This window comes from Rhinolophus ferrumequinum, chromosome X (genome assembly GCF_004115265.2).
Source record: "Rhinolophus ferrumequinum isolate MPI-CBG mRhiFer1 chromosome X, mRhiFer1_v1.p, whole genome shotgun sequence".
Taxonomy (NCBI): Eukaryota; Metazoa; Chordata; class Mammalia; order Chiroptera; family Rhinolophidae; genus Rhinolophus; species Rhinolophus ferrumequinum.
Window position 1 is genome coordinate 41,966,343 of NC_046284.1, and position 24,813 is coordinate 41,991,155.

Here is a 24,813-nt window from a genome sequence, read left to right on the forward strand (position 1 = left end):
TTCAGTGCAATGTTTACACTACCCCGTTTACTCATTTCAGATTACCTGGAAGGAAAATGTTCCTTTCCATATTAGGGGCAGTGTTTAAAAAACAAACAAACAATTCTTCAATCTGGAAAAATGCAAAGAGGAGAAATCTCTAAAATGATGGAGGCTATAGAGTAGAACTCTAGTTCACCAATTACTAGGGTATCAGAAGGAAGCGAGCCTTTGAACCTGCCAACGTTTTAGGATGAATGATAGTTATAATGTCCACAATGTACAATGAAATGGCTGATTTCATTACCTCAAAATGTGATGTAGCGTAAAAGGGTAAAGGCATTCTCAAAAGGGATTGGATTTAGATATATTTACAGCTTCTAAAAACATACAGGACTATTTAAAAGAGCTAGAACTATCAGGGCCATGTTTCTTTCTTTTTTTTTTAATTTATTTTTAATTTATTGGGGTGACAATTGTTAGTAAAATTACATAGATTTCAGGTGTGCAATTCCGTATCACATCATCCATAAATCACACCGTGTGTTCACCACCCAGAGTCAGTTCTTCCTGCTTTCCCTCAACACCTCCTCCTGTGCCTCAAAGACAGAAACCTGGGTTGTAAGGGCCATGGACCTTAGTCAGTCATTGGGCTAGATGTTATATTTTAACTCTCCTGAATTTCTCTATGCTGCAATTCAGGTACATTTTCTCATGTGTTGTCTTCAAGGGAAAAATTGAAATGCTACTATGTTTATCCCAGAAAACAAATCTGGATAATTCAGATTATAAACCCAGTTTTTCTCTTAACTCTGAGCTTGGGGAAACTAAATTATCCTACAGAATGGTCCCCTACTGTACTTTAACTATACACCAAATGCCTCTGTGTAACAGCAATCAGAAGGGCCAGATACACAAAATCCAACCCTGCAGGTGTTTTACCACTATCTGGAGATTTGGAAGATGGAATATAGTTGACAACCTTATAATATTTCCTTTGCTGAAGAGATCAAAGATAGTCATGTAAAGAGAAATTACCCTCTCCCCCACCTCAGGGACTATGCCCACATTTAAAGTAGCTGTTGAGCAGTAGTATTCTATCTCTGGAGATTGGTGCCAGATGCCAGGCTTGCCTCAGGTGTGGATAACTGAGAGAAGTAGGAATGTGGAGCTCAGTAATTGCTTGATAAATGTGACACATATTCCTCTCTCAAATCTTGTCCTCTAATCATATAACTTTTGGTCCAATCCCTGTATATGAACTGCACAGCTTTAAAACAAAACACTTTTTGGCATGTGTATGGAGCATGAAATGAAAATTATGATTGGCAAAGGAAGTACTCTTGACATTATTTAACATGAATTTTGCTTCTAGATTTCTGGTCTGATTTCCTTTATACCTTTTTTAAAAAATGTTTCTTACCTATCACAAGCTAATTTAAAGACAATTTTCTTTATTCAGGCTTATCACACACTGCTTTTGAGAGTAATAATGAGAATTACCCTTTTATACTTTTTCTTTACACTCTAAGAACCAACTGAGCTTAATGTTTATCACCCAAGGTTTTCTAGGCCTAAACTGGGACTCCTAATAATACCTACCAATTTTCAATGTATGGCAATGAACATACTTTTCAATTGTATGGCTATGAACTACTTGAAATAGAGGGTCTTGGCTCCTTTTTCTGCCTGAAGGATCCTCTTTTTGTTCATCCTGATTTTGTTTCGCTGGCAGATATGCTTCTATCAAAATCAGTGCCCACTGGAAAAATTATAAAATAACAAATGGTTATTTGTATTGAAGCCTATCATATAGTTGATGTCAGTCTGGTTATCTTGGCCCTCACACAGTCCTGTGCCCTGGTTGATCACCAAGGTTTCTGCATCTGGGTTTGGAGCCCTGGTCAGAAACCTTTATCATGGTACCTGAACTCACAGTAGTCATGTGATAAGTAGTGACATGGAAAACTCTAAGTCAGCTTGGCAGCATCCTCTTTCCAGCAATCTACAAGAGAAATTTAATTTAAAAATTACATGGTGACCTATAAAAAATGATCAAGTGTGCAACGGCTTTGCTAAAGAGCTGTTTGTATCAAGCTCCAGCATAGGGCTACCTGCAAAGGTAACTGCAATCACACTTGCAGACCCATGCTCCATTCTTCCGTGCAGTGTTAGAGATGCAATGACCACACCTTCACTTCTGACATTTTTCCTGTCTCCATAATAACCCACACCTTCTGATTTACTTTTACTTGTTGCATCATTTTCACAATTTCCTGAGATATGTCATATCTTCACTGCATGTAGAGTGCCTTCACAGAGGGTTGGTTCCCCAAAGACCACACACAGTGTATCCCCTTCTTGTCTTGGCTTCTTTTACCTCTTCTTTTATTTCTAATATCCATCCCAAAACTCACCTTATTTTGGGAGTTGATGGCCCCCACCATTCATTATAACCTATATTTTGCAAAGTAAAATGTATAGAATGGTTCATTTAACCATTTTTGACAATCTAGATTTGAAAAAAAATGCCATTTCAAGTTTCCTTGGCTAGAGCCCTGAAATTATAAACTCTTACAATCTAAGGAGTTAGCCATATATTATTTTCTCATAGACTTAGCTCCTGTCTTCTGAAAAATTAAGATCCTGCGTCTGAAGAGAAATCAGGAATGGTTCTATGGAATCACAAATCTTGACCAATGCTCTGTAGAGCTTACCTGGGTTTAAGGTAGAACGTTAGTTGATGAAGTTAAATACTACCCAATAAAACCTGCAATACTTAATTATGATATGTATGAATATTCAATATTATGATTATAGATTTGTTTATCGATATATAATAAATCAAATTGTTGGTCTTTCACTAGTTGGGAGTGAAGCAGCATAGTGGTTCACAGTGGAGGCTTTGGAGCCAAACTGCCTGGGTTCAAGTTCGGGTCACTACTTCCTAGATATGTGACCTCAGGCAAGGCACTTAGCTTCTCTATGGCTGAGTTTCCTCGGGTATAAGATGGGGGTAATTATTATATTTATAGCATAGAACCATGGTAAGGACTAAATGAGATACTCTAGTATGTTGCCTTGCATATGGGAAGTTCTCCATAACTAATAACCATCAGTGTTATTTTTATCCCTGTTACAAAGGGTAATGCTGGCCATTGTTATATACATTATTGAATTTTACATATTAATATTGATTAAAAAATCAGGTGTGTTTTGTGACATTATCCTTAAATAAATTTTGTCCATTTTAGTCTCCTAAATTATATATATTTTAGTTTTGAAATCAGCTGAGATGATCCAGCAAATCTTAATTCTAATGGTTCTGTTTTTACTGGAGTCCTGGAAACATTATTTCCCATCTGATGCCAATGGCTGCTCCAAAGTAAGCTCATCCATCACCACTACCAGCTAACTGATCTATTGGTAAGGCAGAGTGGGTACCTGGTAATGTGATGAGATTAGATGCAAGTGTTCTTCATTTCTGAGTAATATAGAGAAATGAAATTTTGTTTCCAACACTCCCTTGAACTGCTGAAAAGACTGAATATTAATTTTATCAGGCATGTTAGGATGGGGAGGAGGAGACCCAGCATGTAGAAAAAGAGGTATTGCAATTTCACTAAATTCAGGGACAAAATGGGAGATTCATTTCGACCATGATACTATCAGGCCAGTTGTGTGAGGAAACGCCAATTGGATCATTTAGCCCATGACCAGACGGCATTGGAGGTATGAATGAAGTGGCTCCCTTATAAGGGTCTCCCCACTAATTACAAATGTGGGGTTTATTTTCAGAAGTCTGTGATAAACTCCAGCAAGGAAACCTGCCTAAGGCTGGTAACAATAGGGTTCAGAAAACTTCCAATTAGCAGATTGTGTCCACTGATGAGGTTAATGGAAATGAATGTATCATTTGGGCCCCTTGAGAACAGTAACCAGTCAGTCCTGAGAGTGGGGAAAGGGGAGCATCATCTACTCCTCTGTTGTGTCCTCTGGCAATAGGATTTAACTGAAAAAACAAAGAATTGACTTTAGCTCACTCTGTGCACTCTGTTGTGTTTTATGTGATGAGCTCTGAGCCCAGTGACTCTGTCCCATGCTTATTTATCCAGAAGGATCCTAGAATATAATGCTAGCTTTGAAACAGGAAGACCTAGGGCAGAACCAGGAGGATTAATGATTTGCATTAAGGCCTGAATGCAAAGCCTCAGGGAGAAGCAGGCAATGTAACTTCTTTAGTGGCCATGCCCTAAGCCCACATCATTGCAAATGTTAAAATTCAATCAAGTCAGTTCATGCACGAGGTTTCTTTAGAAGTACAGTTGTAGATAATATGAACTAAATTTAATTTCTTGTTATGTTGATTTCCTTCCCTCTTCTCCATCCCCACCACAATTTTTTCATTTTAAAAAACATGAGTTTTAATGGGAAGCCTAGTATCATTCTGTATAATTTTGGAGTTCAAAGAGAAGGCAAAATTTGATAAGAACAAAATTGAATTTTCCACCTGACCTCAATCTGACACAAATGGCTGTTAAAGGATAATTTTTTAAAAGGGGATTAAATCATGATCCTCATGTAAATTCAAGTGAACATGTGTGAAAAATTTTGTTTAACTCACTAATTAGGGAGGGTACCAGGAGGCCAGGGGTTTGCAAACTGCGGGCTACAAACTCCAGCCTGTCACCTGTTTTGGCAAATAAATAGTTATGGAGTACAGCCATACCCAATCATTTACATATTGCCCATGGCTATTTTCCTGGTACAAAGGCAGAGTTGTATTGTCCACAAGACCTACCATATTCACTATCTATCCTTTTACAGAAAAAGTTTGCTGGCCCCTGATATAGGCCATCAGGAATGGCTGAAAGAAATTTACAAACAGATGCATAAAGTAGTAATCAATTGCATTGTGCCCAACAGGAAATATTTGCATTACAATTTATAGAGTTATAGAACAAGTCAAAGACAATCAGAGGCACAGGTAATCCAGAAAATATACTAGACCCAGGCAATTAGGCCCATTACAAGAACAGAAACTCAGACTAAGGACGCAGAGAGAATCTTGTTCTACAAATTAGGGCTGAGGTGGGGAAGAAACTGGGATTCAGAAACTAACAGAACAAGGAAAGTACCATAATGCAAATCCCCAATGATTGAAATTTGGAATGGAGGAGTCTGAGGCCAGCCACTTAACTGCTTCCTATTTCAAGGCTTGGTTGCTTTAGAAAGTAGGGCAGGACTGATTCCTTGGGGTAGATCAGCAGGCCCAGCTATGGGGGTGCTGGGGAAGGCAGAGGCTGATCCTATATCACTCTCTTAGTTTCAACTACTATAGGCTGAAGGCTTTCACATCTACATTTTCAGCCCTGACCTTTCCTTCAAGATTCACAGTAGAGTTATACAATTTCCCATTACTGTCCCAATAGGTACTTCAAACTCAACATGTCCAAAATTAAACTTTTTTTAAAACCCTAAACCTGCTCTTCCTCCCTTATTCACTGCACTATCTCTATTGGTGACACGACATTCAACCAGGTATGCAATCCAGAAACCTGACCTCCTTGATTTCTCCTCCCTTCAGTACTACCTGACACATCCAATGAACGTCTTAAATCTGTTTTTTCCTGTCCATCTCTAGAATCATTATTTAGTTTAAGATCTCACCATTTCTTCACTTGGACTACTGATATCTTATAACTAGTCTTATCCTTCTGAAACTCATCCAATGGTGCGCTAGAGCTGGCTTCCACCTGCTGGTGAGAAATGGTTGTGTGCATCTCTTACCACCTGTGTCCCCTGATGTCATACTGGGAGCTTGAAATTGGCCACAGTGGAAGTATTTATACCACAGAAATTGGCAAACACTACAAATCAAGATTTTTAATAGAAAGTTCCTTATTAAACATTAGCAGCACATTTACCACTGCCAATTCCCCACACTTTAGCCAAACTGATCTTTGTAAAACATTTGCTCAGCTATGTCCCTCTCTAATGAAAACTCTTCAGTGTTACATCATCTATAAATCACCTTTACCCTCATCTACCACTCCCCGTCCCACTTACACTCTGGTAACCACTAAACTATTGTGTGTGTCTATGAATTTTTGTTTCTCATTTGTTTGTCTTGTTCTTTTGTTGTTTTTGGTTTATATACCACATATCAGCAAAATCATGTTTCTCTGCTTTTTCTGTCTAACTTATTTCGCTTAATTGTACACCTGAAATCTATGTAACTTTACTAACAATTGTCACCCAATAAACTTTAATTTAAAAAAAGAAATATTATTCAGATAATGTATTACAGAATTGTACACCTGAAGTCTATGTAACTTGACTAAAAGTTTATACTTTAATTAAAAAGAATACACTTTAATTAAAAAAAAAAACTCTTCAGTGGTTCCCTATGGTCAACAGATAACATTAAGTTCCTTAATATGGCAAATGAGGCCTTTTATCATCTAACACCTGCCTAAATGTCCAGCTTCCTCTCTTATCTCTCCTTAGTCTCACAACTTATATGCTAACTCAAAGGTCACAAACTGGCTCACTCAAGCCTAAATTTCCTCATGTATGTATTTTGTTTGCCTGTATACTATTGCTAATTTTTTTTCAGCCAACACTTAAAGCTTTAAAAAAATTCTACCCCAAAATCCATAGTTTTGAATTCTACTGAAAAATTAAAACACTGGGCCCTCATTTGTGCTTATCATAAAAATTTTATAACAACAAGAAGTTGACCAGGCAGATATCCCTCTTGAGAAGGTATGTGCTCTACAGTTCACCAGTTCCTACCATTCACTCACCCAAATTATGCATATGCACCCACACTTAGCCTTCATTTTTGTCACCTATTGTATGTTTGGCCTGTTGTTGACCATATCATACAGTCCTGATTATTATCACAAACCTCTGACCCTCATTATAGAACCTCTCTTGCTTTACCATGGCTGTCCTGATGCCAGTCGATGGTCGCTACACGGTATAGAAAGGAAAAGCAGCAGGATGAAGAGAGGCAGAAAAAGAGGGTACAAGAAGAGTAGAAATCTATTCTTTGAGTGAGAGTCTCCATTTTGAAGAAATAGAATTGTGAAAATGACAAGTATTGTCTTAGGTTTTTGTGACTTCAGAATATTCCTTACAGAGCCCATCTGGTAACACTCCTTAGAGTCTTCGAACACGTACCTTCTCAGCTACATGTGGGAAGGAAAGACCCAAAAGAACTAGCTCACATTGTTTCAAATTGTGGGAATTAGGGTTGTAAATTAGAATCAATTTCTTAATTTGAGATTAGAAAACTTAATTCCTTTTTTCTGAGTGCCTGCTGTGTGTCTAGTACTGTGCTGCTGGATCTTTTGAGGAAAACGAGCAGACTAAGACAACTCCTTGTTGAGCACTAAGTCAAAGACAACAGAATCAGATGGCTTCAGAAACCATGTCGTATTTGTGGGGACAGAGCCGGGAGTGCAGTTTCCAGGCTCTCACCATCACATGGAAAGGGGCTGGCTCAGGTAGTAAATGGCCATCAACTGTGATTGGATGGCCATCAGCTGTGGCTAGTTGGCTGTCAGCTGTCACCAGTGAGCCACTGGCCACTAATATAACTGCCGTGGCTACGCTAACAGAAAAATGGGGGCTAGGAAGAAGATGGTGGCTGAGCTAGCAGGAGCGGATTGCAGTTAGCACGGTGGATTGTAGCTAGCAAGTGAGGTTGGTTGGCAGAGAAGCAGACGGCAGGCTGCGGATTGTGTGGCTCCTGCTCCCTGTGTCTCCAACCAAGCTGCCAACGAGAATATAGTGGTATGACTCCCCTATCTATGGCTCCGTGGGTGTTCCTTTTTGGCCTCACCATATCCTGTATTCTTATGTGGGGAGCGGAATGAGAGACCCCACATGGCACCCTGCATAACAATATTCTAAGTATAAAGGAGAAACTTCTCTGCTCCATGACAAAAGTGGGCTAGGCAATATTCACAAGTATCTCTGTGTGTCTTAGACAGCCCTGGCAGCACTGACATAGAAGGAAAGAAAGAAGAAAACAAAAGAGTAGGGAAAACAGAAAGAGCAAGAAAGTGGGGAGAAAGGACAGGAAGAGCACCATAGTAGGGAGTGTCGTGCAGGGAGGCCTGTGGGGTCTCTGCTCCCGCTCCCCACATAAGGACGCAGGATGTGGCTAGGCCAAAAAGGAACACCCACAGAAGGCCAAAAAGGAACACCCACAGAGCCATAGGTAGGGGAGTTATACCACTATAGTCTCACTGGAGGCTGGATTCACACGACGTGCGACCTGCTGTCTGCTTTTCTGCCTGCCGACCAACTCCCTCTCCCCAGCGCAGCCGCGGCAGTTATATCAGTAGCCAACTGGCTAACTGGCTACAGCTGACGGCCAACTAGCCACAGCCGACGGCCATCTACTACCCGAGCCAGCACCCCTCCACGTGAGGCTGAGAGCCTGGAAACTGCTCTCTGGGGCTTTGTCCCCACACTCCACCCCTACAGGGTCTCGCCTCACAATCTACATGACAAGCGTCTTCCGTGAGGGTCCTTGTGCCATATTAGCCTACAGGCACCGGACCACAAAACACCAAAAAACTTGACAGATAAGCCAGGGCCTTGGACCTTTTCCTCATTCAGCCACGTGACTTCAGGTGGTGGAGAAGAGAGGGAGTTGCTTGCTCTAAAAGAGAATCTGATGTTAATAAAATATCATCAACATAATGAAATAAGGCCACAGAGGACGGGCGATCACACTGTGCCAAATCCTGGGCCACGAGCCTGTGGCAAATAGTGGGGCTGTGCAAGTATCCATGAGGAAGGACTTGAAAAGTCCACTGCTGCCCGTCTCAAGTAAAAGCAAACTGCTCTTGACACTCAGGTGCAATGTCAATGGAGAAAAAAGCATTGGCCAAGTCCACTACATAATGATACGTTCCCAGGCGGACAGTCAGACGATCCATCAAATCGTGAATTGAAGGCACTGCAGCATGCAAAGGTGGCATCACCTTATTTAACTCCCTATAGTTCATAGTCATTCACCAGGTCCCATCTGGCTTCTTGACAGGCCATACTGGGGAGTTAAAGGGACTGTGCATTGGCCTCACAATATGTGCCTTCTCCAATTCCAATATTGTATGACCAATCTTCTCCTGCCCTTCTGGCAGGCGGTACTGTTGCACTGTAACCACACGCTAGGGCTGTGGCAACACTTGAGGAGGGTGGTGAGCATGCCCGCGTGTCACTGCTTTCACCACTCGGATCCGGAGATGGAACTCTCCTACTGACGTCTATAAACTGAGTCCATGTAGCACGTCCACCCCTAGAATATACTCCAGAACGGGGGAGACATACACCTCGTAGGTACGAGGAGGAAGCCTTCCTATACCCAGTGGTAAGGAAACAGATTTTACAGTCACAGTCTTTCCCCCATAGCCATCAATGCAGATTGCTGGTCCGGGGAAGAGTTCTGGGTTCCCATAAAATAGACTGCAGTCTGTGCCAGTGTCAACTAGGGCAAAACCCTCTGCACATTAGGAGGGGACCAATGTATGGACAGTTCCACGTGGGGCCTCCAGTCCCCACTCATCCCGTCTGACTGGGTGCCTTGCCCCATCCCTAATCAAGCTGAAAGGAGTCGGCCTCAAGCAGCCGCATCAAGTCCTGGAAGGACACGGGTCGCGTTTTCCCAGACTTCTCTTTTAGGCTCTCCGGAATTGCTGTTTTGGACTCAACTGTTTCCAAAGTTCCAACAACAGTGCATTGGGTTGTTGGTCTATTTTCTCCCGATCGACCCCTGTTGCCACGACATTACGCCACATCTGTGCGCGTGTTACTCTCTGAGGCCCGCGACATCGCCCCTTTACTTTTGATTTGGGCTTCCAGGTCTCAACTGCGCGGACCTTCTGTCTTAACTTCCTTCGCCTCCGGCTTTCAACATCCCCTAGGGTGGCCATGGCAGTTGTAACTTCATGGATCCGTCGCCCCACATAGGGTGTAAGGAATAGCAACCAAGGATCCAAAAGCACTCACAGGTGTAGTCTCCAAAACTAGATCTCTCATGCTGGCTGTAAAAAGCTCGTCATCCAGTCCCTGCATATTATGGTTGAAAATAGCATGTCTCATACCCATTTCACGGATGATTTGAGTAAGTTTCATATATGACTGCCATTGACTCCCAGTGTCTAGCAGCTCGCCAGCCTATCCCCATATTCTGAGTACCGCAGCAGTGAGCCACTGCATTAGAGAATGGTTGCCCTGGTTTTGGGCCAACCTATGGCAGTTCTGCAACCTTTGTCGCAAGGACGGATGCACTGTCACAAAGGCTAGCTTTTCCATCTCACCTGGGGAGCAGAGAATGTTGTCTGCTCCCTCATCCTATAAACGTAGTAGCCAAGCCGAGACTGGCTCTCCAGGGTGCTGGCTGTACCACCTCCCCAGCTCCTGCAACTCAGTGGGAGTGTAAGGGGTGTAGGTTGTGAACTCAGTCACAGCTTGGTTGCCTGCAGCAACGCCCCTGGGGCCCAAAGGTTGCTCACGTTTTACCCTTTGCTTCAAGATTGGCCAAGCTTGGGGGTTGGGAGCTACATTGTCTCCACTCGCTTCCCCCGCCTCTACCTCAGAGTCTCCACTGTGGGGCCCTTCTTCTAACAGGCGGACCCGGGCTTCCAGCACCTCCAACCGGGACACTTCGTCTGGAACCTGGGCCATTTCATTAAGCGCACTTTCCGTGTTGAGACTCAAGGCCGTGAGGAACATCCAGCCCACACGGCCAGCTGTAGCCTTCGCCTCCTCTGGCAACCGCTCAGCCAGAGCCTGCAGGGCCCTCTCCACGCTGGCCAGAGAGCCATCCGTGACCTCCCACCCCTCCTTGGGGGTCCAACTCCTGAGAACAGTGGCCACCGGACACCACACACTGTGTGGGGCCCACACATCCTCCTGCCCAGAGTCAGACTCCATTCCTACCTGGTCGGAATCTTGCTCGCCATGCCAGGTGTCTGAGTGGGTGGAGGCCTCCGTATAAGTTGTCCACAACCCTCGGATCCTATGGCCGCAGCAGATCACCAAAATGAATGCAACGCCTTCCATGGCCAAGAGGGTCGTGTGCCAGCTGGAGGCTTGAGTCTCCCAGGCAGACCGCGCCTCCTGTTCCCAGTGTCACTCCTCATGGGCCTCCCGAAGCTGAGCTCTCACACGCACAAACTGCTCCACCATGCTTTGATAGGTTTTGGCCGGCACCATACCCTGCTTACGAAACTGAGCTTTTATATGTATAAACTGCTACAGTACATTCCGGAGTTTTGGCCAACACCACACCCTGCTTGCTGCGCCATGTGTCCTGCAGGGAGGCCTGCAGGGTCTCTGATCCTGCTCCCCACATAAGGACACAGGATGTGGCTAGGCCAAAAAGGAACACCCACGGAGCCATAGGTAGGGGAATCATACCACTATAGTCTCACTGGAGGCTGGATTCACACGACGTGCGACCTGCTGTCTGCTTTTCTGTCTGCCGACAAACTCCCTCTCCCCAGCACAGCCACAGCAGTTATATCAGTAGCCAATTGGCTAACCGGCTACAGCTGACGGCCAACTAGCCTCAGCAGACGGCCATCTACTACCGGAGCCAGCACCCCTCCACGTGAGGCCGAGAGCCTGGGAACTGCTCTCCTTGGCTTTTTCCCCACAGAGAGCATACACATACTTCCCATCTAACCCAAGGAATCCTGTGCTACTGTCTATTTTCTCTCCACCTCCCCACCTCCTGCTTCTAGATCATGACAGAGATTGAGGAATACGACTGCCCACTGAGAAGGGGCAGATTCACAGATCTGAGATCCTTTCTTCCTGGGCCAACTGTGACACATTGATCACTTACCATCTCTTCCACCTTCAGGATTTACTTCGGTTGTGGTGTTTACGTTCATTACCAGTTCCACTCAACCTAGTTCTTCCTTAGCCTGTAGGCTTATGTTAATTTCTGAGATTATTCTCTCCTGTGTCCAATTTACTTTATGAGCCAGTTGCTCACTTCCTGCTGTCTTGTTTGTAGCTGCTCCCTCTAAATATTTAACAGTGTTTATTCGCTGCTCCATCCAATGTGACGACCAATGTGCAGCCAGCTCTCAACTATTCAGAGGCTGATGCAACCATTCCCTGAAGGAAACAGATTTCTGGCAGACTCCTATCCCCTTTCTCCTCCACCTTTTTCCCCACCCTGTTTTCTGGCCACTTCCTTGTTTGGGAATCTTTCATCCCAGGTGGGAAGGAGGCAAATATGATGGAAAACTAAATCATCCTTTTGTCAGTTCTCCAGCAAATGTGGGATTCTAAAAAAAAAATTAACTGAAGAGTAAAAAGAAACTATTGATTAAAACAATATTTGTCTATTCTGTGAGAATCCCAATTATGCATATTCTCCACAGTTAAAATAAGTATTTGGAACTGTTTTTTTAAGTGCGTTAAGATCACTATTTCATAACTTGGAATCCTATATACAAGGTCTGAAAATTAAGCTCGTGAACTTATCCTAGAAAAAGTGCTACATACCTCATTGCTAAATATCACTATGGTCACATCTGAAGTACTCCCTTTGGGAAGCTGTGCACCCATGCCAGTGCCTAGTCCAACCTTCAAAACAATTTTGGAACTTTTTTTCTGGAATGGCCATCAGAGCTATCACTGTATTACCCTTGATGTCCTGAATGTCATCAAAATGTCTTCCTTTCATTATTTCCTTTATATTCGGGTAAAGAAAGAAGTCATTGGAGGCCAGATCAGGTGACTAGGGAGGATGTTCCAAAACAGTTATTTGTTTACTGGCTAAAAACGCCCTCACAGATAGTACCATGTGAGCTGGTGCATTGTCGTGATGCAAGAGCTCCTTCGGGACCATTTTTGCACATACCTTTCTCATGCCAAGATTTTCAGTTAAGATTTTCTTGTTTCTCTATCAGTGCTTACTTGGTTTGCTATGCTTCTCACAGTCAGTCGATGATTTTGATGCACAATTCAATGAAGTTTTGCAATGTTTTCGTCAGTTCTGCTTATTACTGGCTGCCCTGACCTCTTTTCATCAGTAATGCATTGTCTCTCCTCAGAAAAACGTTAATCAATTTGTACACTGCCATTTTCTCCATGGCATTATCCCCATAAACTCGGACTAACATGTCCCTGATTTCACTTCCACTCTTGCCAAGTTTAACTAGAAATTTAATATTTGTTCGTTACTCTAATTCAAGCTTAGACATTCTCGCAACGACACACAAAAACAAGCAACGACAATAATGAACTCCACTCAGCAAGACACAGCCACATGTCAACACGAACACAGCTGTGAGACACTGATATACCAAGGTTATGAAACCTTACCGAGAGTTTGTACAGTGCTACCAATGTAAGTATACAGTGATAAGTTCGCGAACTTAATTGTCAGACCTCGTATGCTTTGAATACTCACCTCCACCCCTCCATGAGGCCTCCTGTGACTCTTCTGGTCCTCCTCATTCTCTAGCTCTAGACCCCACCACACTGAGACTCTTCTGTGGGTCTAGTGAGCTGCCTCAGTTTCTCTATTGGACTAAGAGCAGACTGGGTCCCAAAACACATATTAAAGATGAAAACTTGGAGGGTGTGGGGGAGGCAAGCTCTGGGGGCAGAGAGAGGCAACCAGGCTCCATTGCTTTGTTTTCTGCCTGGCAGTGAGGGCTGTGAGACCATAGTGTCACACTTCTGTATTTGGTCTCTGCCCCTATTACTGGGTTCAGCGGTATTATATGCTGAGCACCCAGGCAGGATTGCTGGGGCCACAGAAAGTGCACCTCCAGTCTCAATCCTCCCCTCCCTTGGGCCCACAGTAAGTTCTGGGTTTTGTCCCTTGGCCCCCATGTCTGCACTTCTTCCTTCCATTCACCTCTGTTCACACTGATTCGCCCACCTTCAGATTCTTCAATGCGCAGATCTCTCCGACATGTTTCTGTGTTCTGTAGGGAATCCTTTGTTGAATTAGAGCTGTTCAACTTGTTGTAACAACTTCAAGGGGAGAGATCAAGGGGGACCCCTCATGCTGTCATGTTTCTGATATCACTCCCAGTTCTCCCAAGAAGACAAATGGCCAACAGATGTATGAAATAAAATGCTCAACTTTACTAGCTATTAGGGAAATACAAATCAAAACCACAATGAGATACCACCTTACACATGTTAGAATGGCTATTATCAACAAAACAAGTAGTAACAAGTGTTGGAGAGGTTGTGGAGAAAAATGAACCCTCATACACTGCTGGTGGGAATATAAATTGCCACAGCCACTATGGAAAACATTATGGAGGTTCACCAAAAATATTCAGAATAAAATTATTATACGACCCAGCAATACCTCTTCTGGGTATCCATCTAAAAAATCTGAAAACATTTATCTGTAAAGATATATGTACCCCTATGTCCATTGCAGCATTATTCACAGTGGTCAAGACATGGAAATAACCAAAGTGTACTTTGATAGATAATTAGATTAAGAACTTGTGGTACATATATACCGTGTAATATTATTCAGCTGTAAGAAAAAGATGAAATACTGCCATTTGCAACAACATAGATGGATCCTGAGATTATCATGCTAAGCAAAATAAGTCAGACAGAAAAAGCTGAGAACCATATGATTTCACTCATCTGTGAGATATAAAACTGAAAGCAACAAATGAACAAGACAAACAAACAAAAACTCATAGACGCAGACAACAGATTAGTAGTTACCAGACAATAAGGGGGAGGGCAGTTATGGAAGAGGGAAAAGGGGGTCAAATATATGGTGATGGAAGGAGAACTGACTGGGTGGTGAACACACAGTGCAATAGAATGATGATGTATTATAGAAATGTACACTTGAAACCTATACAATTTTACTAACCAATATCATCCCAATAAATAAATTAAACAGTTGATATTTTTTTTTCATTGATCAGGTTCTGCACACTCACCCAGAGATACTCCTGAATACCCAAAGAACCCTGTACCTTTCACTTAAACCTACTTTTTACACCAAGCTGCATATCATTAAATAGCATTTTTATCAAAGGTCCTTTTGCTATTTGTAGCCCCTCCCTCAAGCGTAGAGGTCCTCATTTACAGAGTACTTCTTCCCGACAATAACAGATTCTCCCTACCTTGTTTGGACCTACAGAAAGTTGGGGGGAACATTGCCTGGCCTTGATCTTTGGTCCCCTGAAATCCTATACACATACAAAGTCAGTGTAACCATTTGAGGATATCTTCTCTTCAGCCTCCAGCACTTGATTTAGTGGCATGGTCTTTAAGATTACTGGTTGTCTTTAGTCTTTCAAACAAATATTCCTGCAATCTCTGCTGCTCATTTGGAACTGAACATATACTACTAGTTACTCCTACTTACTGATTTTGTATAATTCCGATCTAACCAACAAAGCTCCAAAATGTCAGGAAAATTTTTTTACTTCTCTGTATCCCCCATCGTGCCTCAGACAGAACTGGGCATGTTGTGGTTGCATAATTTTAAGAGCCAAGCTCTAGAGTCATGTTTCTTGGGTTTGAATCTTGGCTATGTTACTAAAAGCTGTGTAAACTTAGGTATGTTCTTTAATGTCTGTGTGCCTCAACTTCTTCATTTGAGGAAAATATTTACCTCAAAAGGTTGTTGTGGAGATTAAATGAGTAAATAGATGTAAGGTGCTTAGAACAGTGCCTGGCATACAGTAAGCATTCCACAACTAGCCATTATGTTAAGGAGAATAGACAAAAGAATGGTGACTCAGATTCCTGAATCACTAACATTTGATAGTCCCTGTGCTCCCTCTTTTTCTAAGCTTTAATTCTACTCTTTTATGTTTTGTTATTGTTGTTGTTTTATTGTATCTAGGTCCCCACTTTGATGATGGACACCCAGTTCTCTGAGTTCACACCGGACATCACTCCCATCATGCTGGCTGCCCACACCAACAACTATGAAATCATCAAATTGCTTGTCCAAAAACGGGTCACTATCCCACGGCCTCACCAAATCCGCTGCAACTGTGTGGAGTGTGTGTCCAGTTCAGAGGTAGACAGTCTGCGCCACTCCCGCTCCCGGCTGAACATCTATAAAGCTTTGGCAAGCCCCTCACTCATTGCCTTATCAAGCGAGGACCCCATCCTAACTGCTTTCCGCCTGGGCTGGGAGCTCAAGGAGCTCAGCAAGGTGGAGAATGAGTTCAAGGCTGAGTATGAGGAGCTCTCCCAACAGTGCAAGCTCTTTGCCAAAGACCTGCTGGACCAAGCTCGGAGCTCCCGAGAACTGGAGATCATCCTCAACCATCGAGATGATCACAGTGAAGAGCTTGACCCTCAGAAGTACCATGACCTGGCCAAGCTGAAGGTGGCAATCAAATACCACCAGAAAGAGGTAAGCTGAGCACTTCTCTGCTTCCAGGAAACTTAAGACCTCCAGAGTCAAGAGTAGCAGGGCAAGAGTCAGCATTTTTCTAAACAAATGATTAGACAGGCTTCAAAAAACAGGCCCATTTATCCAAGGCACATACAGCCTCTGCATATTTTCTTTATGGCCAGATAAGTAAGGAAAAATACTGATCATCTGATTCTTTGATGGAAAAGCATTCATTAATTCAACAACAAGTGTTTATTTGGCACTCTTCTAGGTATTTGGGATACAGAAAACAGGTACTCACCCTGCCTTCATGGTAGTGGTAGACATTAAATAAATGATAACATTAGTGAATTACATATTAACTAAGTGCTCTGCAGGGGAACTTTTATGACAGCACATAACAAAAAACCCCACCCTATATACTTGGACATGGTGGGCAATGATCATGGATCACTGTCTGGATACTGGTAATTGTCATCAGAACTAAGTCCCTAGCAGCCCCTCAACAAGAAAGCTGAGACATGCATTTGAAAGATGGATTCATACTCAGGGTGTGTAATTCTGTAGAAGGCTGGAGCAACGTCTGCTATGGTGTGACCTCCAAACTTTTAGGGTTCACCTCTTTGAGGGAGGTCAGTTCAAGCAGATCACAGGAGAGGCTTTGTTTTCCAGCTTGGCCACATTTACAATGTAGCCAGGGCTGTTCTATGCCATTGAATCAAACAATTTTGGGGAACCTCCTAGCAAGCCTAGTAGCCTAGTTTAGCTCATTAAGAAGGCAGCACGGTACAGTAGAAAGAGCAGGGACTTTGGAGCCAGAGAAATTCACCAGCTATATGCCCTTGAAATAAGTCACTCGAATTTTCAGGACATTATTTTTTTTTTCATTTTTAAATTGAAGATGACTATAGTTCCTCCATTTCATAGGACTATTATAGGAAATAAATGAGAAAATGCTAATGTGGCACAGGAAGTACTTTAATGTCCATTTTTATAGCTGTATCAATATTACCAGGAGTCAGATTCAAACAGGTTAAACCAAGATGCTTGCTTGCCATCTGAAGGGCAACAGGCAGACCCACCCCTTTCTGGGTCTGAGCTCTGAGGCAAATCACATTGTGTACTCACCAGGTTCCTTTCTCTCAGACAAGAAAAACAAATACTATGCCTCTGAAATGAGGCAAAAATGAGTACCAGGGGAAACTTTGAAGGGGATTTTAAAAAATGACAAAAGAACAACATGAAGACTGAAGGGGCTGTATGGGGGAGATAGATAGTAAATGGATAGTCCCACCCCTGAGCCTCCTTATCCTGTTTTTTCCTACTAATTGCTTTATTTCACTAAGCCTGAAGTTATTTAACCTCACTTTTCTCTTCTGAAAAATGGGGATAATAACAGGAGCATTTCCTCCCTGTAGAAATATAAAATTTAAATAAAACAGGTAATATACTTATGCATAGCACAATACTCAGCATATTTTAGGCCTTCAATAAGTATTAGCTGCTATTATTATTCATTTTCATTTTTACACATGGGGATCGATTCTGTGTACTAAAATTGTAGGTAATAGATATAGCAATGGCCCATCCCCTCCCATAATCCTCCCTCTCTCCCACTGCCCCACTGTTTATATATATAGTACCAGTTGTGTTACATAGTCTGTTGTAAGGTCTGATTGACTTTAATATTATGTGTATATTTCCATTATTACAGTTTCTTTGTTTTTCACTTTACATGAATTGATATAATACTGAGAGAGAGAAAACCACAGGTATTTTTAGAACACGAATGTCTTCCAGGTAACAAAGTGGTTAATAGGAATAGAAGTGTTAAAAAATAGATATTGCAGAATAAAACTAAAATTTGCATTAGTTACCTCACTAGATAGCAGATAAGCATCATAATTTTAGGTCCCCATCCCCCTGAAAATTGACAAAGCATTTATTTTCAAATAATTTCACTGCAATATTTCATCAATTTGGTAATAATAGATCATCTCCCAACTACTTTGTCACTTGACCCCTTCTGCTCATGTAATCTTCATTTGCAAATTTTATTTACTTCTCCATTTGGAAACCATTGTGATGACTTCCTTACTCTCATGGGAATATGCTTGGCATATGACCATGGACTCACCCTTGAGTTCTACATTCACTGCCCTCCAACCCTCATTAACCTTCTCATATTTTTCCCCTCATGTTTTAGTCCTTTACTTTCCTGAAACTCTGTTCCCTATTTCATAATTTCTCTTATTTTTATTACAGAATATCTCTATGTTACTGTATATTCATACAATATTTTCTCAGCTACCATTATACCAACCTGAATGTGCCACAGGGTTATACTACTTTCTGTTCTCTTAATTAAGCACCAGAGATTCCAACATTTTTTCAGGGTCTATTTGTTGTGTACATTCAAGTAGAAAAGGTCATTTGTTTTATTGTTGTAAAATATACATAACACAAAATTTACTATTTTAACCATTTTTAAGTTTACATTTCAGTGGCATTAAGTATATTCACATTGTTGGGCAACTATCACCATTAGGAGTCATTTTTTGAAGATGAACAAGTTTTGAGGTGTCCACTTTTGTTTTAATAGTAAGCCCATACAATTAGAATTTCAGATTTTACTGGAAAAGTAGCACCTTTCAACTATTCAAAATTATTGATATTCAGCAGTAATAGAAAATACAAAAAGCACTGTATTTATGCAAAGATCAACAATTTTAGGCCTGGTGGTGTTCACTCATCATTGTGAATCAAATCAATGAGAATTCTGGAATTTAATAGGCTGAATTGTTTCAATCAGAGCACATCAAATTCCAATTCCAGGATTGCAGCAAATGCAGCAAGGATAGTGAGTAACTCTCAAGTGCACTGTCAATAATTTCATGAAAAAGAAAAGAATATACTTTCACATAAACCCAAAAATGGCCCAAAGTTTAATCCAATGGTCAGAGACTTCAGATTTTGGGATTTATATATTTAGCTCCAAATTTTCCAATAAAATACCTTATCAATAGCTATCAATCAATTTTAATTTAGTTTGTCTTCAAACTAAGCCACACTGATTAGCAAGCAAGCTTGAGAATTCATATATACCTTAAGGTTTACATTCCAAAGACACTGCTTCCGGAATGTAGAACATGATTTATATTCATCAAAATCTATAAATCTCTTCTGAATTGTGATTTCATTTCCACTAAAAAAAACAAAACTCTGTAATCCTTCTCAATCTGTGAAATATAATTGAAAAAAAAATCTGTGGTTCCATTAAGTCTCAAGTTAGTGTACAGATAACTTTTGAACAAGATAGAGGTTAGGGGCACCAACCACCTGCACAGTTGAAAATCAACCTATAACTTTTGACTCCCCCAAAACTTAACTACTAATAGCCTACTATTGACCAGAAACCTTCCCATAACATAAACATCAATTAACACATATTTTGTATGTTATATGTATTACCTACTGTATTCTTACAATTAGCTAGAGAAAAGAAAATATTTTTAAGAAAATCATAAGAAAAACACATTTACAGTATTGTACATATTTATTGAAAAAAAATCCATGTATAACTGGACCCACTCAGTTCAAACCTATGTTGTTCAAGGGCCAAACTGCAGCCTCTAATTGCTCTCTATTCAATCCACATGTCTACTTTAAGACTGAATACTTCCACCTTGAATAAATCAGCAATGTCCTCATTTTGAGGGTGTTTTGTAATTTCAAATTTACTGTGTTTGAGTAAGAAACACAATGCTGTGAGCTACTGAGGTTGCAATAATTCAGGTGTCTGTCAGAACTTCATTCTCAGAAGTCCAGGATCAGAGGAAGCAGACTAACTCTCTGTTCAATAAATATCCATAATCTATTCTTTAAAAAAGTGAAACATACAGTACTTAAGGCCACAAAAAGGGTCACAGTCTTCTTGAGCACCAATTTTCACACTACAAACTCCCTACGTAGGATGTGATGGAACTAGGCAAACTAACCTTTTCTTTGGACACAAAAAATGAATCAAAATTAATTTTATCCTTCTATTATGAACTCAGCAAATGAACTCAACTTTTCTGTTAGATAAAATTTCTCAAATTCCTTCGAGGCATATAATTTATATCTGCTTACTCATCAAAAAGAAAAATATATTCACATCTTAAGTGAGTCATACCCCAGGGTCTGGTGGAACATATTTGGTTTGAGGGCTGCATGTTGGGAGCCCCTAAACAAGTTGGAGACATTTTTTTAAAGGCCAGCTTTTCCAGATGAGTTTCGGGTCCTGAAGGAGGCTGGACAAGAATTATCTCCCAGGACCAGAATTACTCAAAGGAAAAATAAACTCTAGATGGGAATGGGACAACTGAACTAAAGAAGAAAAACTGTCTTTGTTTTCACATGATTCCATACATAATTCCAGTTGGACCATGAGGTTCTATTTTCAAGATAGGTAGGTTACTTCCTCAGTGTCTATACTCAGAACAGGAAAGTACAGATGCACCACTTCTCCACTCTCTAGTGTCATTCCAGCTGAGACCCTTTTCAGTCTTCTTTTAAAGCACTCTGTGATTCCAACCAGGTAGAAATACCCAGTACACAAGGAGACTTTCTCAACAGATGGAGGTATTGTAAGAGAGGAGTATCAGAGACTCCTGCACTAGGGCAAAGTACCCAAAGTGAAGCCCACTCACATCTAAAAGTTTTAAACGGACAGCATGCCTCTACGTCACTTAAACTGTGAACTGAAAATCTGTATTCCACAAAAACAAACAAAACCCAGACAATACTTTTCTCTACAAAATGAGCTGCAACACAAATGATTTTCCAAAACTGCAAGTTAGGGGGTTGCCAACATTAAAAATTTAGAAGACTCAGTTTCAAGAAAGACCAGTATCTCTCCAAGTAACAATAAAACTATTTAATATGATCAATATTAAGAGAAGAAATAGAGAATATGTGAAGGTGAAAGCCGAGATTGGAGTTATGCAACTCCAAGGAACATCAAGCATTACCTATAAGCACTGAAAGCTAAAAAGACAAAATTGGATTCTCCTCTAGAGCCTTCAGAGAGAGCACTGCCCTGCCAACACCTTGATTTTGAACTTCTGGCTTCCAGAACTATGAGAAAATAAAATTCTGCAGGTCCAAGTTATAAAGAAAAATCAATATTGCCAGAATTTGTCATAATCTAAAAGCATGTGTATTTGTATGTTTTCAACAACCGATTTTGTTAATGGCATCTCTGATGAAAGAAATCCAAAACACGAAAGTTGTATTTCATAACTGTGGCTCCCTAGTCCACTTTACATGAATACTTGTGTTAAACTGAAAAATACCTCTTGAGATCCTTTCAGCATTCACTAGGCTCTTTCAGATGAAATTGTGACAAGGGTTAAAAAGCAGTGGTTTTCCTTACCTTGCTAAAATGCAGTTCCGTTCTTTGGGGGTATAAATGGAGATCATCTTCAACGTTTTTTTTATTACCCTCAAGAGATATGACAGTTGAGACTGGTGGATAGTTGTATCTGTCAATACAAATAACTCCCAAATAACTTAGGGAACTACGGGTTATTTTTTTTTTTCTTTTTAAAAGGTTTTTTTGGTTGGTTGGTTGGTTGGTTGGTGAGCTAAGGGTGATATATGAGTATGCAGAAGAAAAACAAGTTTTAAATAAGGACTGGAGGGATAAGGTCCTTGAATAAGTAATAATTAGGTCCAAGAGGAAATGACTAAGTACCTCTAGTCTATTAAGATAAGGCTATCAAGACAAGAATACAATAGTAAGCTTTGATATAAAAAATAATTGTAAAAGTGTAGTTGGATAATAGTGGGTTAATAATGTTTAGTTATGCAACCCGCTCAGGAACAAAATCTTAACTTTGAATAGAATATAATTCACTATTTCCTGAAAGGCTTTTTCATTGTTGTTTTTTCCTCATTACTACTCCTACTAGAACTAGAGTCCCAAAAAGAATTTAATTTGGTGTTAAAACAAACAAAAAAAAAGAGCCCAGAAGAATGAAACAAAAGCTGAGTCCAAACTATAACTTTGACATGGAGTAAATTAAAGAAGTGTTAATCTCTAATACAACAGGTATAAAACTACTACATAATCTTTACATGTCACATAGACTTGCAAATATTGTCCTCTATATTCATTTTTCAGATATTCCTAAAAAGCCGTAATTTCATATATTCTGTCCCATTGTCACATATATCATACCAAAGGCATTGAAAACTGTACCATTTTACTTAGTCCTCATTACCATTAAAAGTAGGCAGAAAAATTATTATAACTCTCATTTTACAAACAAGAAAAGACCATATTACAGAGATTTGTCCAAGGTTACCTGACAAAGCCAAAAGTAGAACTTCAGATTCCTGGTACAAAATTCTGAGTCTACTTCACCTGTTCAATGGGGTTCTCTTATGCCTGTTTGGTAGCTTCCAAATTCTCCACCAGGTAATTTAAGATGACCACAAGTTCTTTGATTTGTGTATGAAAGTTTATTAGTTAAAATCTGTTAAAACACGTAACAATAAAATGATGTGATTCAATAGCTAATAAGGATTATATTTCATTATAATCTAATAACTGGCAGTAATCATCACAAATAAAGATGCAACTGTGTAATCACAACTTCCTACACAGTTTAGCCAAAGCACACAGGATAAAGACTTGTGCTTCCTAATACACTGCCATCTACTGGCTTATCTCCCTCTGTTTTCACACCTTAAGTTTGTCTCAAAATGATAAGCCTGTCTCCCCATTTATCCCTCCATGCCATACAATGACTGGCTTTGGTTTTGGTATCAAGATCCAAAAAAAAAAGACAGTCTGGATAAATAACCAGCCACTCTGTCCATTCTCCTGGAGGCGAGATGCAGGATTCCAACCAGAGGTATCCAATCAGTGGACTGCCAAGTTAGTTAATATATCTCCTTCTAATTGAGTTTTTAAGTACATGACTTATGTCAATTGCCAACCAGCTATTTCTATCAGTATCAACAACTTAAGATTGGCTAATATGCATGTGAAAAAAAAAAAAACAGGGCTAGGTTTATAAACCTGCATAGGAACTAAATCTATGCCATGGCTTTCCACCATAAACAGCTGCATAACTGTTGACAAATTATTACTTTTCTTCTCTCTTCTGAAAATACCTTCCCCACTTACTCTTGTTCTTAACTATTTTTCTTACTTCCTAAACTTATTTCTTATCACTATTAACTCTACCTAGTCCTATTCCAAAACAGCAAACATACTTAATACAACAATTGCCTGAGCAGGATTACATCTTAACAATTCTTAAGCACACATAATCACACAATCAAAACAAACATTGCAATATATTTTATCTAATCCTGAGGTGCCGTTATAGTACAATCTTTCCAGGTGACCATTTTAGCCAAGTGGCTATCCAGCTCCACATATTACGACGTTGTGGCAAGTTCCTGCTTCAATACCTAAGGACCAGGTTGACCATTAGTTGTTTTATGGGCTGGTTCAAGCTTCATCTTGTTTCAGGTCTGGAATAGTCTCACAGATTCCTCTTGGTGTATTTGGATGGCCTGCTTGAGTTAGTATGGATGCTTGTATTCTCTCATTAATACTAACAGTTTTAACAAGCTCACACTACTCTGTAGTAGAATTGTTACAAAGTCCATATTCCAGAGTTCTACTTGGAGTAATAGCTACCCTCCAGTATCTATAATTTTTGAGGAGCACCAGATCTGTCAGTTTAGATTGCTCACCAAATAGAATTCGTAGCAGACTTACGGTCTCTCCTTGGAGATGTTCCCTGATCTTGCCCATTTATTTATGCTTTGAGTTTTATTTTGATACAAAATTATAGCCCAATTTCCTAAAGCCCAAATTCCTAATGGAGAGTTTACATCTTCCCTGGCTGTTTCTAAACCTTTAATTAAAGCATAGAGGGTATTATACTAAGTAAAATAAGCCAAACAGACAAAAACAAATGCTGTGTGATTTCACTTGTATGTGGAATCTAGAAAACCAAACAAACAAAAAAATGAACAAAACAAGACTCATAGAAACAGAACAGAGTAACGGTTGCCAGAGGGGGTGAGGGTGGAGGAATAGGTGAAAAAGGTGAAGGGGATTAAGAGGTACAAACTTCCAGTTAAATAAATAAGCCATGGAGACTTACCATACAGCAGAGGGAATACAGTCAGTAACTTTGTAATAACTTGGCATTGTGACTGATGGTTACTAGATTTAGTGTGCTGATTACATTGCAAGGTATATAAATGTCAAATCACCATGTTGTACACCTGAAATAAATATAGTATTGCATGCCAACTATGCTTTAATAAAAAAAACAAAACTTAGTTTTTAAAAAGCATAGACTCTATCAACTTATCTAATTCCTCTGTATTCTTCTTGGCTGCTATATATACAGATGTCCCTGTTTAACTGTTAT

At 40.5% G+C, this 24,813-nt stretch overlaps 1 protein-coding gene across 1 annotated transcript in view; it reads left to right on the top strand.

The window, feature by feature from the left end:
- The window catches only part of TRPC5 (transient receptor potential cation channel subfamily C member 5), a 384,761-nt gene that overhangs the window by 221,301 nt on the left and 138,647 nt on the right, over positions 1 to 24,813 (top strand). The window contains exon 3 of the mRNA XM_033111511.1: positions 15,866 to 16,387. Coding sequence (XP_032967402.1) covers positions 15,866 to 16,387 — 522 coding nt within the window. The remainder of the gene's footprint in view (positions 1 to 15,865; positions 16,388 to 24,813) is intronic.